At 36.6% G+C, this 19,503-nt stretch overlaps 1 protein-coding gene across 3 annotated transcripts in view; it reads right to left on the bottom strand.

Moving 5' to 3' along the window:
• Positions 1–4,289: 4,289 nt before the first annotated feature.
• Positions 4,290–19,503, bottom strand: part of MSH3 (mutS homolog 3) — a 127,607-nt gene continuing 112,393 nt past the window's right edge. For 2 of the 3 annotated variants that reach the window (XM_023523009.1, XM_023523013.1), the window contains 4 exons: positions 16,597–16,783; positions 13,162–13,291; positions 7,363–7,531; positions 4,290–5,016 (listed from right to left, as the gene is read on the bottom strand). In XM_023523009.1, coding sequence (XP_023378777.1) covers positions 4,908–5,016; positions 7,363–7,531; positions 13,162–13,291; positions 16,597–16,783 — 595 coding nt within the window. In that variant the 3' untranslated portion in view covers positions 4,290–4,907. The remainder of the gene's footprint in view (positions 5,017–7,362; positions 7,532–13,161; positions 13,292–16,596; positions 16,784–19,503) is intronic. The other variant, XM_011377558.2, reaches the window with a different exon arrangement.

The raw sequence follows: 19,503 nt of genomic DNA, 5'->3' as shown, positions 1-19,503 counted from the left end.
GAATGTACAACACCAAGAGTGAAGCCTAATGTATATACTGTGGGCTTTGAGTGACAATGATGTGGTGATGTAGGGTATCGCTTATAACAAACGTGCCACTCTGGTGGGGGATGTTGATAGTAGATAGTGGGAGAGGCTATGTTTGTATGAGCAGAGGGCATATGGGAACGCTCTATTTTCTGCTCAATTTTGCTGTGAATCTAAAACTGCTCTTAAAAAAAAGAAATCTACTTAAAAAAATAATAAATTTCCCTGGGCCCCACGCCAGACCTACTGATGCACATAGAATCTTGGAGAGGGGTTACAATCCAAGGAATATGATTTTTAGCAAAATTTTTTGGAGACAAGATCACTAACCACATAGGGAGAGGTGAGAAAGGAAAAGGAGAAAATGAGAAAGAAGAGATGAGGAAAGAAATTAATACTGAATATTCTTGCTGTGTCTGAACCTCAGAGTCAGATTCAGTGGAGCTAGAGTGGGACCCAGAAATGTGTGTTTTTTAAAAAAAAACTCCTTGGGTGATTCTGATGGAGGGAGGGACATTTCTACACCCAATGAAGGAGCTTCATAGAAGTGGGGTTTTTAAAAAAAGGAGCTTGAAGCTGAAAAGGAGGTTAAAATGGCACACAATATTTCTGATGTGGAAATGAGACTGGTCTAATAAAAAAAAAAAGGATATAGTAAAAGATATGAAGGGAGGATGTGAGGAAAAGACGTAACAACCAAAGAAAAGGATTCTCGCTTCCAAGTGCAACAATTATTTCCACAGGAACACAGCCACGCAGTGTGTCTCCGGAAGTCATGCTGGTACACATTCTTCACCATGATTTCATGGAAACGAGGCAGATGACAAGTTATCGTCAGAGATTAAGTCTCAAAAGTAGATTAAGTAGTAAACTTCTACCATGCCAATTTAGCCGAGAGCTGTTTCTAAATGCCACAATATAAAGTATTATGAACAAGTAAAAACAACTGGCAGGTTTGGGGGATAAAAATTATTTCATACAATGGGTAAGGAATTAATTGATTTTTTAAGATGACATTCAAAATATATCAAGTCAGTGAGCACCTACAACTGGAGTAACCAAATAATTTATTATTCACAACAGAGTACTTTTGGGTAAGAGGCTTTTAATAAATATCCCAGGAAAACAGGCACAGAACAGGACTGTCCAGGCAAACAAGAATGGCTATCCCCCTAATGGTAATACTTCTCTAGACATTAATAAACCTAATAATAATCATATACGGTAGTCCCCTTATTTGCTGGGGATATGTTCCAAGACCTGCAGTGGATGTCTGAAACCACAGATAACACCGAACCCTATATATACTATGTTTCTTTCTATACATACCTACCTTTTCATTTAAAGAAGCACTTTACAACTTCTCTTTGGCATATCCAAATTGTCAGCATCACTAATCTTGCATTTGGGGGCCATTATTAAGTAAAATAAGGATAACTCGAGCACAAGCACACAATACCGCAACAGTCTACCTGATCATCAAGACAGCTAGTGACTAACGGATGGGTAGCACATACAGCAAGGATACACTGGACAAAGGGATGATTCATATCCCAGGCAGGACAGATAGGACAGCAAGAGATTTTATTACACTACTCAGAATGGTGTGCAATTTAAAACTTATACATTATTTAATTCTGGAATTTTCCATCTAATATTTTTAGACCACGGTTAAACGCGGGAAACTGAAACCATGGAAAGTGAAACTGTGGATAAGGGGGGACAACTGTACACTAACTACAGTGTTCCAAAGAGGAAATGCCCATAATTATCAAGTTAGAGACCATAGATAGTATCAATTCAAGTTCCTTTCTCTCTCCACCCATATCTTTGGTGTGGAACATTAAATAGCATTTTTATAATTACATAGCACAGCAGTAATTAATACTGATCTTGGAACTTAGTAAAGATCAATATTAATTTGTACACCACACTGGATTCAATCCAGTCTTTACTCTGGAATTCATGCAGTGGGCATTGTTTCACCAGCTCTATTACCACTACCAACCATGACGACAGGCTCAAACTTGGATAAATTGTCAGAAGAAATTTTTATTTTCTTCTCATTTTGACATATAGTAAGCGTCTGTATGGATCTTCAATTCCTAGTGAAGTGGTGTCTTGATTATGAAAAGACAAGTCTTTCCATTGGGTTTCTAATCTGAAAGGGTTTGGTTTTTCTTTTCTCTTTCAACAAATATTTATTGAGGTTCTATAGTATGCCATGCTTTGACCCAAGTAATAAAGCTGAGGAGAGACAGACCATATGATTGTCAATTCAATGACAAATATTGTTTAGTCATTTGTAAACAAACCTGATCGCATGTTAGATTTGAGGGACCCTTTAAAAAAATCTTGTGGTTAACCACATAAAAATCTGTACGCATGAATGTTCACAGCATAATATTCACAACAGCCCAAAGACAGAAACCACCCAAATGCGCATAAGCTGATGAATGGATTAATAAAATGTGGTATATACATAAAATGGAATAGTTTTCAGTAATAAAAAAGAAAGAAGTACTGTTACATGCTACAATATGATGAACCTTGAAAAGAGTATGCTAAATGAAAGAAGCCAGATATAAAGACCACACATTGTATGATTCTATTCATATAAAAGGTCTAATAAAGGCAAATCTATAGAGAAAGAAAGCAGATTAGTAGCTGTCTAGGACTGGGGATTTGGGGGAGGAAAAGAGAGTGACTGCTAATGAATACAGGTGTTGTATTTTTTTTTTTTTTAAGGCTGATAAAAATGTTCCAAAATTGATTGTAATCATCAGAGAAATGCAAATCAAAACCACAATGAGATATCGCCTCACACCTATTAAGATGGCTATTATCAGCAACAGAAGTGATAAGTGTTGGTGAGAGTGTGGAGAAAAGGGAACCCTTGTGTATTGTTGGTGAAAATATAAACTGGTATAGTTTATGGGAAACAATATGGAGGGTCCTCAAAAACTTAAAAACAGAACTACTACATGATTCAGCAATCCCACTTTTTGGTATATATTCAAAGGAAATAAAATGAGTATCCTGAAGACGTTATCTCTAACTTTAGAACTGTAGCCCTAAGTTTGGTATCTGGAGGATGTACCAAATCAATTGCATCTTCCCTGCCATTCTCAAGGTATCTGTGCAATCTTCATGACTGAGACTCTGCCACAAATTTCCTTTCAACAACTCAGTAAACTAGCTGGAAATGAGCCTCACTTCTCCCAAACTTGGAGCAGGCCTGACCTCCTGCAAGCTGGCAGGTTGGCTAACATCCTGCTTCATGTTAGAGAATCTACTTTGGAATGTTCCACACTGTCACTTGCCAGACACTGTACAGCCACTGCCTGGAGACACTGCTCCTGGAACCCTTACCTGCTTGAATGTCAATGCTGGCCTGGGCAAGCCAAAGATGGCCCGGAATGTCTACTCAGACATTAGCATTGATTGCTGGTCCCTGCAGCTCCCTCAGGCCTGGGCATGACATTCCTGGATTTATCTCCTCTTCTTGCTGGCATGCCAGTAAGGTTACCTTTGAAATTTTGTTAGAATATAAAACATTTAGTCATATAGAGTATTCAAACATTGTTTTAAAAGTATTGTTCTTTTTAAAATTTAAAGAGTAAATTCCAACTAACTATTTTGAAACATCTTTGATAATTTCACTATATATTAATATTTCTGAAGGGATGGTGCAATCAAACAACATCACACTCTAACTCCAAAAAGGTACTGAATCAGAGATTAAAGTGTGAGTAACTCAGAGTGTAGCAACCAACCACTCTTCATCAACTTGGGGAGCCTATATTGACTCCCAAGTCCAGGGGTCATTGTAGGAAATGATCTAAAGGAATAAGAAATATGCTCATCAAATGTGTGAAAGACATTTACCTGAGTGGGAATAATACATGGGTGGGAAATAGGATGGAGAGGCTTCGTGCAAGATCATACATTTAGAAACAAAAAGTACATGGATATGAGAAGCCAAATTGTAAGTGCTGTAAAAATCTCAGGGACATAGTTGAGCACATGTCACCCAAAACTTGCAAGGAGTGAGTGCTATTATGAATCAACAAAGCTATAGGGTTCAATACCGGGACGATCATACATTTGCTATATTGGTTAATGGAAAGATCCAAAATGAATAAGCTCAGTTCTGTGTATTTCGTAGAAGCAGCGATCTTGGTTCCATGATCAAACCTTAAAAGTAATAATTGCCAGGTAGTTGAAAACCCCAAAATTCAACAAAAAAATTATAATTTATAGCAAGTTTTCATTAAATGTTTATTACTTGAATGAATGACAAATAATTTCATCCAACAATCTTTAAATTGCTTAAAACTGACAATATTTAACTTTTCAAATTTCATATAATCTTGTTCCTTCTGTGTTCTAGTCTCTAAAAACTTAATAAATCTATTTCTTATCAAAAATTCTTACGCTCATGGTGAATAAATTGGTGGCATTATAAAATTATCTTAGTTTAAATGAAAAGGTAAATTCTTGCCAGACATTTCACCCAGTTGCAAATCATCTAAACTGAAACAAATAAAAATTAAATTTTTATATCACTCTCTAAAAACTCGTGAACTGTATCCTACCACTTAGGCTTTATTTGGGTTTTGATTTTTATGTGAAGCTTATCGCCCATGAAAATTTATAACGACATAACAGGAGTCTTAATATTCAAAAGTGTTTGTATTTCAAGTCAGGATGGCAGGAACTCGAAACAGGCTCTCGACACAAAAGCTCTTTGTTTCCAATAGGAATACCCTGCTGTCGTGTTTTAAGGTTCCCCCAAGGTTGGGTTTCACTGGATAGTTGTTTGTACAGTTGGTGTTTTTAATTCTCTAGTTTTTGTTCACAAGCAGTCTTCATTTTAATCAGTAAGAGAAGTCCGTAGTTTCTTCCACTTCAAACTGGTCTGTCCACTTTTGTAGGTCTTTTGCATCATTTATCGTCCATAAGTTTGCAAAACACTTTAGCCTTTTCCTGGAGGGAAAATAAAATACTAGTTATTTTATAAATGAAATTGTTGGAGGACAATACACCTTACTGAAAGCTATGAAAAGTCTACGCCATTAGAATACCAGGCAGGGCTCTGTGGTTAGGAAACTGTGTCGGCCTCAATCTTCTGGTGAAAGGAGTTTTTAGTGTTGCTGCTGTGATCAAGGGACCAAGGTTATTGATCAGCACTACTGTCTCCGGAGAGAGAGAGCCCACCTTCCTCCCTCTCCTAACTCAGTCAGAGGCTGTGTGTGCTCACAGGATGAAAAGTAAAACTGATTTAATGAAATAAAGCTAATTAATTAAAGAACAAAATGCCGACATGACATAGACCTGCTTTTTTCTGCAGAAAGCAACCCAGTTAATTGTTTAGGGTCTGGAGCCGGAGTATCTGAGTTCCAATTACTGCTCTACCACTTACTAGCTGTTTGTCCCTGCTTTCCTGCTCAGTTTCCCTAGCTTCACTTGGCCTTGTTTTCCCCAACTATAACATGGGGATTACAAGAGTACCTATCTCGCAAGGTTGTCATAAGGATTAAGTGAGTTAATGAATGTAAGGCAATAAGAACAGTAACTGGGACAATGTTTAGGCTACTGCAAATGACTGCCCAGACTTGTTTCTGTGCACAGTAAGCATTCGACAAATATTAGCTAATATAACAAACCCACATCAATGCATAAGATTTGGTACAGTTTCTTTGAACCAGTGGAATTAATAAGATAAGCACTTTTAATGAAAAGGTAAAATAACAAATACAGTATCCTGATAAATTATCAGATTCCATCCCAATGCACCTCTTCCTACAATTCCCTGTCAAGAAAACTTTCAAAATTTCAAAATGTCACATAGTAGTTGGAAGAGTTAAAATATTTGTAAATAATCTGTGAATTTTACTGCTCTGGCTTTATAGGCTGTATAGCAGAAACAAGTATAAAATATTATATTTTATTGCCACCTTACAATATATCTTTTGCAGTAAAGTTTTATTCTAGTTTTAGAAAAAAATAAAAAAATAAAACAACAAAAGAGGATTTAAAGTTGCCCTTAGACTTTGCAAAAGAACTAGGGCAAAGCTTTTTTTTAAATTTAAACTCTCATAGATGATTACCTTTCTCTCTAGAAAAATTTTCTTATATTACTCTACTTTGTAACAAATAATTAGAAAGAGGCTGTCATTGATTACATCATTTGCTTCTAATTTGGCATTGAGGAAATGATCCAGAAGAGAATGTCAATAAAGGAAGCTACACGTCATTTGTAGTATTCCAACACTTTAGACCTGATCAACCACCACTTACCATTGCAAGGTGCAGAGTGCAAAGCAGAACCACAAGAGGAAGGAAGAGGAGAAAGAGAAGTTGGCTACACAACTCTACTCCCATATACAAGTTGACAACTGTTTCCTTAGCTGATATTAGTATTAGTATTTTGTTTTTAAATTTGGTAATGATTTCCAGACCTAAAAAATATTCTCATAGTATGGTGGCCAACCAAGATTTTCTATGTGACCAACAATCTGTCCACGCATAGTCACGTGGTTATTGACCAAGGCAATAATGTCCTACCCCAGGCTGATCAGATTCTTCAGGTAGGGGTGGGGCAGGAGGGATGAGGAGCTAAAGGCTATAATTTATTATTTATTAATTTATTCTTTATAAATTATTATTTATTATTTATTTTCCTAGGAATAGCTTCCTTCCAAAGTACATCTCAGGTTCATATTAACTTTAGTTTATATACTGACTACATACTGCTGGATTTCAAGGGTAAAAGGTGGAATGCATTCACATCATAAGCATTCTAGGTGATAGAGAGAAGTCATGTTTATAATGAAAAATCTGTCACAAACAAATCCACAAAATAAGTGACATGTGGATACTGACTAAAATTACCTAGTTATATAACAGTATTATTTTCATTCATGTCCTGACAGAATTCTTAATTGTTGAATGCAACCATTGCATAACTGAATGCAATATATGAAAAAAAAAATAGGTACCCTAAAGCTTTTAAATATTTTCTTTTAGCAATTTTTTGTATAAATGAATGTTTTAAGCAACTAATGTGTTCGCACACATCAAGGAGTTATCTTAATTCTTTAGAAAAACGACTGAAAACCCAATTTAGCAACTTAATAGATAAAAATCTGACAAGACTGAATCACATGAGCTTTGGGAAGAGCTGTTTTCATTTTATTGTAATTAAATGTTTCGGAATATTTGAAGAGAGGCTCAAAGGCAGATCTAAAGTTCATTTACAAGACAATCCTCTTCCTTGGACAACTTCGAAGGTTTCATTATAAATCAAAAATACAGCACAATCATTCTGACCTTTTCATATTTACTAATCCTTCCAGTTCTTTTGACTTGCTAGCTGCTTTCTTCAAAATTTCTTCAGGAACATCTGCTAGTTTAGCCACATTCAGTCCATAACTCCTTGCTGCAATTCCTCTGGTTATTTGATAAAGAAAAGTGACAAATTCAGGGACTTCCTCTTCACCTGTAAAATAAAGTGAAGACAAAAAAGGAGAATAAAAAAAAATGCCTGAAAGCTGATTAGAGGATTAAAGAAGTCATGTAAATTCTCATGACTTTATTAAAATTTACAATCTGAAAAAGAAATCCATTGTTTCTAATCACCTGTTAGCTCCGTTTGATCTATGTCACTATCTAGAGAAAGGGTAAATACTCTTTGAAAATGTTTTTGTATGGAGGATCTTTTAGCTCAACTATCAGGGAAGGCTATTAGCCTGCAACCCTCAGTTGTATGCCGTCTTTAGGAATTTCCTTGGCTGAAAAGAGCTGCTTCACCCAAGGTGACGATCGATAGTCTTGAGCAGCCTGCATCCAGTGACTGGTTGTTATGGGGGTTGGTAGGCGGCCTTTAAGATGGCCACCAAAGATCCCCACCTCCTGGTGTTCATGCCTTCGTATCGTTCCCTCTCCTTCGGTGTGGGCTGGACCTAGTGACTTGCTTCTAATGAAGAAAATATGGCAAAAATAATGGGAGGTCAATTCTGAGATCAGATTACAAAAGACTGTGGCCTCTGTCTTGGGCACTCTCACTTTCTTGTTTGCTTGCTTCCTCTGTGGGAAGCCAGTTGACATGTTGTGGGCTGCCCTATGGAGAGGACCATCTGGAAAGAAACTGATGTCTCTGGCTAACAGTGAAGGCCTGGAGGCCTGCCAATAGCCACGTGAGTGAACTTGGAAGTAGATATTCTGAGGCCTGCCAAGAGCCACGTGAGTGGGCCGGGAAGTGGACTACACCAGTCAAACTTAAAGTGACTGCTGGCCTGGCCAATGCCATGCTTGTAGCCTTGTGAGAGACTATGAAGTACAGGTGTTCAGCTCAGCTGCCCATGGATTCCCGACCCACAGAAATTACGAGAATAAATGTCTGCTGTTTTAAGCTGCTATGTTTGGGGATAATTTGTTATGCTACAATAGATAACTAATAAAAGGTATTGGCCTGTCCCCCTCACCCCAAGTTGAGGTAACTCTGAAGATCATCTCAGCCTCAGAGCTTATTGTAGGGCTAGCTGAAGTCTTATGCCTGCAACACAGCCCAGTCCTGCCCAGACCTGCCCTCAGGTGTTGATCATGACATCACTGCCCAGTAAACCTCTGGCATTCACATCTCAGATTCAGCTTCCTGGAGAACCCAGTCTAACCACACATATGTATAACCACAACATATGTATAACCACAACATATGTATAAATTTAAAACTTTTAAAGAAAAAAAAAACTTTAAAAAATTGGGACATAATGAAATGCAGTAATGCAAACGGTGCTACATACGGTTTAATCTTTGATAAATCTAAAGCACCTCAGGATTATGCAGCTTTTATTATGAAATTCGACATATTGCACTGTGTTGCAAAAATGTCCAAAACCAACCAGATCTACAATGATTCTCAGATCCCAGTATCTTTAATATAAGTTTATCAAGAGCTTTTTCTCATAATTTCATTTGATAAATGTGTATGATTCTTTTATTAGCTAAAAACTAAAAAGCCAAAAAAAGTGAACACAGCAGAGAAACAGGATAATGGAATTTTCCTTAACCTCGTCTAAGAATTCAGCAACAAAGGGTGGGTGCTGGAAGTGGGAGGTGAAAAGAATGCTGACACTCTCAGGAATACCTAGACTAAAACTTACATTACAAAGCACCAAGAATACCTTTTGCCTCCAAATAAAACTTAAGGAACACAAAGAACAAGTGAGGAAGTGGGCGGGAACAGACAAGGCAAGAAGCATGGAGAAACCAATGCCTGCTAACCTGGCTCATTTTTTGTTATTCTGCAATGCTCACAAGACCAAAAGCGAAGTTAACAGTAGTAGGCAGTCAAAAAAGCAAACTCTTCTCATTTTTAAGACAGAAGCATTTTCTTTATCACTTCACGTGGGTTAGTCCTGACTGATCTCCCTACCTCCAGCCTCTCCTCTATAACCTAGCCTCATGTTGGTCTTCCTAAAAAAAGATTCACTCATCCGTCTGTCCACATGTCCATTTATAATCCATCCATCCATTTTTTTTCTAAAAGCCTACTAAATGTCACAAAACCTCCTTACTTCAATATTGCTTTGCTGATGGCATTTTTCTTTTGTTGCTTTATATATAAAATATAGTATATATAAAATATATATAGCTATAAAGTGCTTTTTATACTTAATATAGCTATCAAATATAGCTAAATTATATAAAATATTATGTTATTATGAATAACTTGTTAACATATCTCAGTATAGACAGTTGCTGAATTTATCATCATATGCTGGTCCCCACTTGCCAGTTCTCTACCGGAACTAATTCCGGCAGTTCTCACATCATCAAAGTTAATAATGTGACCACTCTTCCATAGTCACCTGAGGGAACTCTTTTTACAGTTATGTTCTATCTTAAGCTATCCTTCACTCCTCTTTAATGGAAGAGGGAGGAAAGGCTGAAAGGAGGAAAGGAGGGAGCGGGAAAGGAGGGAAGGAGAGAGTTTATGTGTGTAATGGAAACGTGGAGGCAGAGAGAGCCAGGTGGGAGAAAAGATGGTAAAAGCAACCATTTCTTTACAGCCTCACAATAAAAGTTCTTGGTAAGGGCTTTCCTTATAAGCTATGACCATTTCTTAAATGGATATTATTGAAAAGTTTATCTGACACTGCTTATAGTAAAAGTAATAATTCATGTGTCTGTTACATGAAGCTTAGCAAAATCTCTTTTAAAGCCAAACTTCTATAGGCAGTTATTAGAGAGTTATGTCCTGATTAAATAGTTTCTGAAGTTACTTTTAGGATAGATTCGTAAAAATTTAGAGGTGGATGTTAGGTGACTTGTCCAAGATTTTACAGACTGGAATAACCTAAAACACAGGTTTCTTACTGCTGGTCACTGCTTTATCTACCACGCCAGGGGAAACAGATAAACATACTATCTTGGAAGCCACCAAAAGAGTATTTGGGGCATTTTACAATGACCTATGTAATGGCCTCTAATTTAGACAGAAGAAGAGTTAGGTTAGAGGTAATGGATGAAGAATATATATAGCTAGGAATAATATTGGAAATGAGCAGGCAATGAGCAATGCTTCAAATTTTTGAGTGAAAGTGATTTTCAATCTAAAATTCTAGCCTTAAATTATAAATCAAGTATGAAGGTATAATAATGACATTTTCATTCATGCAAAGTCTCAAAAATTTTACCTCCTTTAGTTGATATTATTAGTAGCCTATCTAAAATATATTCCACCCATAAGAAAACCCTGATTTATAAAGGAGTTAACTCCCTGAACATTTAACTCAGGAAACAATGTTCTCATATCCAGCTCCAAAAGTTGATCCCAGTTATGATCTAGACTGATCAAAGTCATCCCTGCTATTCTCATTTCTAAGAATTGGTTTAAGAATGAGCATGTGATTCAATTCTAAAAATGAGATGCGACAATGATGAGATGCTAGTGGGCATCTGAAGAAAGTTCCCTTTCTCTTAAAAAAGAGTGACAGGAAATGCTGATCTTTTCTCTTCCTTTGGACATTGTCAGTTCTGGATGTGATATCCAAAAGGGCTGAACCATCATGCCACTAGCCTGATGATGAAGCCAACAGGCAAGAAGTGAGAGCCTGGAGAACTGCAAAGAGGTGGAGCTGAAGCCCATCTCTTCCTTGGATGTTTCTGTAATGGAAGAGTGACTGAGTTAGTGAGTGAGTGAGTGAGTGTGTGTGTGTGTGTGTGTGTGTCCCCGTCCGTCCTTATTGTTTGAGCCAGTATGAGTTCAAGCATTCTGTTACTTGCAATCAAATGCACAATAAGGAAGGCAAGAAAATTTCTAGGATGATGGTAAAGGCAGGTCTCAGGACAAAAGCTGGGCAGACCTAGGGAGTAATTAGTTCAGACGAGCAGGAGAACAAAGGGCTCCAGAATGAATGACCCCAATGGGGAAAAGTGGAACCAGTAGGTTCAATCATGTAGAAAAATGTCTGAGAGGTATGTTACAGAGCTATTGGCAGATATAGGAAGATTCAGGTATAGACTCAAATAAAACAATGAAATGAAAAAATAAAAACACGGTAATTATTATCTTCAAGAAAACCGAAAAAGTTGTAAAAGAAAGAAAATGCACTTGTCGCCATACCTGGTTCATGAATTAGCAATACTGACTGACAATGATAGTGAAAACAATGAATATGAATAAAACAGAAAAAATGTGAAACAACTATATTGGGGGGACAGAGGTAGGGAAAGCTGAAGACCTCCATCTAACACAATGAGAAGTCAGTCAATATTATGTCAAGTTGATAAACCAAGAAGAAAATTAACATCATTTAGAAATATAGAAGATATGGGTAAGAGTTAAAAACATTTGCTTCCAGACTGGAATGGGGAGAGAGAGTGAAGTGAGGGGATGGAAGCAGGGGACTGCTGCCTGTAGCTCGTGCTTTTAAGCATCGTTTAATTTTTAAAATATGTTCATGAATAAAATTTCAAATCAATAAAATAAAATGCCAAAAACACTTAAGATGTAAGGCTCTGGGTTAGTCCGTTCACATCAAATGCTTACACTGACCCTTTCCTACTGGTGAACTCTGTTTTGTTTATCCCAATGGGTTTTAGCTTATAAGCTCCTCCTGTCACTTTGGATGCAGATTAATAGATACAAAACTGCTTCCATGAGATAATTTATGATGTGTTTTTCAAGACTGCATGGTGGCGAAAGGCAAGAATTGCCTAACATTACTTTATCTTAGGTCCAGTGCTTTGTTTTATTTGGGTTAGTTGCCTGATTTCTTTTTCAGGTCCATCCTTATTACTTTTCCAAAATAAAATTTGGACTCTGGAGTGTCTTAGATAATGGATTTTCCATTGTAGCACACCAACTGTATAAACTATCACTGGCCTACGGGCTGGTAGCTTTAAAAAATTACTACAACAGAAAAAAAAAATATGCTAAAATCTACTGCATTACATACAGCACTTGAATTTGTTTCTACTGGCTAATGGTGTTCTTTTTCATGAAATGTCTAATTTCTGTGACACTAATAGTAAGTGGAAAGGCTAGGAAAAATACTGTAGATCTTGCATAGCAGTTCTAGCAGAGCAGAAGAGAACCTGCCAGCAGAGGACATGGGGTCTAGGCTCAGTTCAGCCCCTACCCAGGTGGCCGAAATGGGCAAGCCATTTCACCTGTGTGAAATTCAGTTTCCTTATCAAAATAAGATAAAACATATTCAGTATAGCATATGGCTGGTCCTGAGTAAGTAATTAATGTTACATGGTATCTTGGGAAACGTACTGGGTATTTTAAAAGATGACTAATTATACTCTGTACTTGACTGTTATGGCATCTTTTCCGAGATGAATCTAAGAGGAAAACCAAAATGTTCACATAACCCCACCCTCTTCTTATAAAAAATGAGATAAGGAATACTAGGGATACACTCAGAGACAGCAAGGATAAATGTGAATCCTATTTGACCCAAAGGTTAGAGAAATTTAATTTGTACAAATGTCATTTACGATCAGCATTCGCAGCTCTATTATTACTAAGCAATAAGTTCATGTTCCTAAAACTTTAAGTTATCAAACATGAAAAAGCAACAACATTCTAGTTGCACCTATTACAGGAATGTTTCATACCTGGATCTTGTTTGCTTTCATTCTCATTGACCAAGAATCCCATGTGATAGTTCCCCACCTGTTGTGAGTAACTTTTCTCTAATTCACAAACTGGTGGATAATGGGTGACAAACAGGGTTAAGGACTTCACCTAAAAAGACATATAATAAATATTATTTTATTTTATTTTTAAATTTTATTTAATTAAAACTTTTCTCCAATTTTGTTTTGAAAAATTTTCAACGTTTAAAGTTGCAAGAAAAGTACATGGACATCTGTATATTCTTTATCGAAATAACCAATTAATATTTTCCCATCTTTCCCCTTTCTTCCCCCCTCCCTACTCCGCACACACACACTCTTTTCTTGAACCATTTGAGAATTAATTGCAGATATCGTGATACTTCACCCCGAACACTTAAAAGATTCTATCGTCTAAAAACAAAAACATTCTCCTACATAATCAATATAAACTTAATACACTCAAGAAATTTAACATTGATATATTACCATAATATCTAACATATAGCCCATAAACTTCCCTAACCTATCCCATTAATGTTCTTTATAAATGTTCTCTTAAAAAAAAGTAATCAAGGATCATGCAGTGCATTTAATCGTGTCTCTTAACCTCCATTTGTCTAGAAAAGTTCCCCAGACTTTTCTTTTTGTCTCTTTTTTCTTTATGATTAACATTTTTGAAGTATCCAGAACTGCTTTGCGTAACGTCCCTCAATTTGGATTTGGCTGATTGTTTCCTCCTGATTACCTTCAGATTAAACCTTATTGCCAGATAACATATCCATTTCAGAACATTGCATCAGGAGAAATGTCAATTTGACCCATTACTGGGGATGCTAAATTTGATTATTTGATTTAAGTGGATTTCTAGAAGATTCCTTCGCTATCTTGACACCTTTCTCCTTTGTAATTAATAAATATCTTCTGAGGTGAAACTTTGAGGCTGTGTGAATATCTTTTTTCCAATAATATTTCATCTAAAGCTTTTACCACCTACTGATTATCATTGCCTGAATCAGTTATTGGTAGTTAGTAAAAGTTGATTAAAAAAAAATTCTCTCTATAATTAGTTGGCATTCTATAAAGCAAAGCTTCCCCTTTTCCCCACCCTACCCCTACCATTTAAAAAATTTTTTTGTTTTGTTAGTATCAGTATGGATCCATGGACTCTTTAATAAGCATTATTTTAAAGCATACATTATGTATTCTAGAAATCCCTATCTTGAGAGACGTTAACACAAAGTCATGGTCGAAAAATGAGCAGAAGGGAGTAATTAAATTGAAGAACTACAGTTTTGATTCATCTGCCATTCACCTTATTAAAAGTCAGAACCTGGGCCTTCTCTAACGATTACAAATAAAGCTATTAAGGCAGAGGGGTTTTTTTGACAAGCTGCTCTTAAAATCTTCCCTGAAGAGTCTTAGGATCAGCTCTCCACGGTGACGCCTTCTCTGAGCTGAGGGGCATTTCTAGCCAGAAGACCTAAGGGTTTGGGCTACAGCACTGCTCCCCTCAAGGCCACATGAACTTGCAGCAGCAATACGCAGTCTCCCTATTACACCACTCTGATCTCTCTTCCCCATCTTAGAAATCAAAAAACACCATGAAAATAAAGATTCTCATCCATAAAAAAGTTAGAGACTCTTGTTCCAGAAGAATTCTCTTCAATGACTTATCTCCTAAGGTAAATTTTATCTAAAAATAACACTTTCTTCATTAACATTTAAAATATCCAAAAACTGCTAGAAAAGCAATGAAAACAGCAGTGACAAATTCAATTGTCATAATTTGTTCTTGAAAGTTCTTAAATGAATCTTTGAAATACTGCCAAAGTATTTTTGATAGCCAGCCTCCAACATGGCCCCCAAAGTCTTCACCTTCCAGTGTTCATGCACTTGAGCAGTCTCTTCCCACACTGAATCAGGGCTGGCCTGTGTGCTCAACAGAATATGATGGCAGTGACAGTATATGGCTTCTGAGACTTGGTTATAAAATGCATTGCTGCTTCTATTTTGGATTCTTGAACTGATTCCTCAGGGGGAAGGCAGATGCCATTCTGTGAGGATACTTAAGCAAACCTGTGGAGAGGCCCACAGGGAAGAAGTGAGAGCCAAGGCCAACCACCAGTACCAACTCGTCAGCCATGTGAGTGAGCCACATTGGAAGAGGCTCCTCCAGCCCCTGACTGACTCCGGCCCTGACTGACAACTTGACTGGAATCTCAGCAAAGGCCATGAGCCAATACTACCCAGCTAAGCTGGTCCATAATTATTCACCTCCAGACAGTATGAGAGATAATAAATGATTATTGTTGTTTTAAGCCACAAAGTTATGGAATAATTTGTTATGTGGACATAGTAACTGATACACTGCTAAAGAGTAGAAACTGTGAAATCGAACTCAAAGGTGGCAAATTCAGTTCTGTTATACTTTGTTCCTGAAGTTTCTTGAATTAATGTGTAAAATGTGTTTTGGAGGTAGTGATGGGACTTTAATGAACTTGTTTTATATGCTTTCTATAATGATTGAAGAAAAGTTTCTGAGCTATATCTTTTGGCAAATAAAAAATTTCTTTTTAAAATAAGTATTTCAGAGTAGAAAACATGTCATCATTATGCAATCCATTTAAACGAAAAACGGAGGGCCACCAAAGTTTAAAGAAAAAGGGATTTTATTTTAGTATTATGTTTTTTGCAAAGAAATATGAGTAAAAAATATGCTTTTATTGGCTATTTAAGGAAGAGAGGAAGAAATAAAAATGGGAAGAAGACACAAAGAAAACAGTAAGAAAGTAGAGAACAAAACAGAAAAACGGAAGAAGAAACAAGGCTCAGGGGCAGATGACAGAAAGAGAAAGGGAGACACCATAATAGAACAAAGACAGGGTAAATAAGAGAATTTGATGGAGATGACAGGAATTAAAAATTCGACACAATCAAAATTTCACACTGAGATGCTTAGAAATACAATGTAAAAACAGATATGCAGTGAAGGAGGACTGCTACGAAAACAGACACAAAGACATGAGATCAAAGACCTTATATTGAGATCTTTTGGGATATTGTTTAAAAAAGTATTTTACAGGGTAAAAATGGCACTATGTTCTTTCCATTCTTTCCTCAAGGAATGGGCAGCAGATGGATGGTCGGTCCCTTCTCTTGATTTAGAGTTTACCAAGGATAATAAAATACAGCTCTGAGTAGAAATTGTGTCAAGGGAGCACATCAAAGAATTACGAACATTATTTTGAGCTAAACTATCTGAGTTCAATGTATAGTATTTTAATGATTAATTACGGGAATAGGGTCATTTATAACAAAGATAATTTGTTATTTATCGGAATATTTAAATCTCTGAATATTCGGAAACTGAGGTCAGGAAAACAATTTATATACTATGTACCATTCATGTACAAAAATATGCAAGATACTTACATCTCTAATAAAATGCTCAAGTGTAGCGTAAGCAATGGCGATTCCATCGTGGGTGCTTGTCCCTCTTCCTAATTCATCCATGATAACCAAGGACCGTGATGTTGCTTTTCTTATTATTTCTGCGGTGTCAGTCAGTTCTTCCATAAATGTACTGTGTCCTTTATATATATTATCTGCAGCACCCATCCTACAAACAAGATGAAGACACCCTGATTTTCCTCTGAACTTTATTACCAGGAAACTAAGCATTATTTTCTAAACAATAAATATAAAAGATTCTTAGAGGTCTATACACTTTGAGCCAATGACAGCTGAAATTATATAACAAAAGAAAACATCTATTGGCTATAAGGAATACCTAACATTAAACTGCATCTTGTAGTGACAAACTAGATAGAAAAAGTTAAATATTGGGCAGAGCTCCTGAAAAGTAGAGAAACGTCTGACTCTGCCTTTTTCTGACCAAATATTTCAAACCAAAGTTTGGTACTCACAGGGGAAAACGATACTCCTCTGTGTCGCTGTGTTTAAAACCCATAAGTACTAGATACTGTACAATGAAAGGCTTTTCCCCATGTTTCCTTAAGAAGATTCCACACTGATATTATGAATTAAAGTACCATGCTGAAATAAGATAAAACCTGTTAACTAGTACTAGAAGTATAGAGATTTAATAACCTCCAACATTTAACACAGGTTCCTAAAGTAGACTTCATGGAACACATTTCTTGGAGATGTCTAAAAGATGTAAGGGTTTCCTTCTGGTAAGCCTTTGTACAGCCTTTAATATCCTGCTATACATCGTGCACTTCCTAGAGAGGGATCTAGTACACAGAGTTTCTCCAATTCATTTAATCATGGACCTCTTACAAGTTGTAAGCTGACAAAAAGAACAAATCTTTGGCTGATAATGAAATAGCTCTGATAAGGCAAATACTTTGGGGGTCTCTGATACTTAAGAATTAGAATAACAGGCAAACTTTTGGAGCACCTTGTCACAATAATGGTTTACAGAAAACATTTGGAAAAAATACCTACTTAGTACAAAAGGAACCTGGGGGAAAAAAGGAATAATTAAGTAACATTCACTCAAGGTCATGCAGTTAATTAGAAAACCCAGAATTTAGGTTTTCGACCCGCTAGCCAGCTTTGTGAATTCTGGTAACTATTTTCACAGCAAAATACCTTCATCAATGTAGTTTTGTTACAACAGTTCACATGTGACCTACACTAGCATAACGTACCTTTTATTTCTGAAGAAACTCAGGGTGAAATTGAGCCTTAACCATCCTGTGGCTGCAGCCCTGTTCAAGGCAGGGGAGATGGAGTGTAATGCTTTTCCCACAGATAGGTGGAGCCTTGGGAGAACTGCTCCAGTAATCAGTGGCATTTAGAACCTGTAATTAACTTCATCTATGATGGAGCTGATATGGTTTTACTAATGCTGCTCTCAATTTTATCCATTTAAAAATCAAGATCTACACAATGTGATTTCTGAAATAGTGCCATCTTAGGAGCATTCTGGCTACTTTTTCAAAGCTCAAATACTGTAATTTACCTCCGTTTTCAATGTTTGCTTTGCTAGTATTTCCTCTACCACAAAGCAAGAAGATTAAACTTTCTCATCATGCAACCACTCTGAATTCTTCACAATCATAACATATGACCTCCACTTAGCAGTGATTGCTTTTATTCCTGACAGGTTGTAAGCTGACAAAAAGAACACATCTTTGGCTGATAATAAAATAACTCTGATAAGGCAAATATTTGGGGGTGGTGGGTCTTTGATTCTTAAGAATTAGAATAACAAGCAAACGCTGGATAAGATTTCAATGCAGCTTTCTAGAAACACTACAGTAACAGAGTGATTTCATTGGCAATTTCAGGAACTGTAGAATGCTCTTGGGAGAGAGATTCAAAGAGACATCTCAAATCAGGGGGAAAAGATGAATGATCAGTCAATAAAAAGATGTTAGCTAATTGATTATTTCAGGAAAAAAACAAAGTTGTGTCCCTACTCAAATCATACTCCAAAATAAATTTATATAGATTCCAAAGTTTAATGTAAAAATAGAAACCATACACATAGCAAGCAGTATAAATAAAATTTAATCTCTGGGCAGGTGGGTGGGTGGCTTTATATACATGGCGCCAAAATCTCGTAGTACCAACATGTCTCACCGCACTACAGGGTTTCTGTCCTTAAGGAGGCCAGGCCAGACTTCGGGGGATCTTGTATGTATTTTTATTAAGCAATGGTCCCAACTCTACTATTTGGCCAGTGGTTTTCAAATATCTTTTGGGTTAAATCTGTTGTTTAAATGAAATTTTACAAAGAAATTCACTCTGCAGATGAGAGCAAAGGAATGCTGATTTGGTTAAGAATCCAGCACTCTTAGGCCCTTTTCCCCACCCAGAGGGGGCTCCGTGGAACTCCTAACAATCTGCAGAACAAAAAGTCTGAAAGCCACTGCATTAGGAGCCTGCACATTTTCCACTACAATTCTATTTTTCCATAGTACCTGAGGATAAAGGAGCAACGCTGCCCAGGAGACACTGAAGAAATGCTGGCTCATTAACCAGTCATTGCGGCTACTGGGGAAGCAAGTGTTTGTAACTGTGGGAACTGTTTATTAATAAAAATTTTTGTTAAATTCTCTTAAGAAATACAAAGTTTATTTTTCCAATAAATTTCAGTATGAGTTAATGTGATTCTGATGAACACAATTTTATCTCTAAACACATTTTTCCTTTTCTTCTTGGTTACTAAGAAATAACTGTCTAACACTTTATAATACCAAAGGGCAACGCTGACTTTATCACATGTTTCTATTCTTATTTCTCTTTGATCCAATATCTTTGAATACTATTTTACTCTCATATTATCTTGTTCTAGTGTATATATCC

The sequence above is a fragment of the Pteropus vampyrus genome, unplaced genomic scaffold (assembly GCF_000151845.1).
Source record: "Pteropus vampyrus isolate Shadow unplaced genomic scaffold, Pvam_2.0 Scaffold11, whole genome shotgun sequence".
Lineage (NCBI taxonomy): Eukaryota > Metazoa > Chordata > Mammalia > Chiroptera > Pteropodidae > Pteropus > Pteropus vampyrus.
The sequence above is the reverse complement of the archived record's forward strand: the minus strand, read 5'-3'. Positions and strand labels throughout refer to the sequence as shown.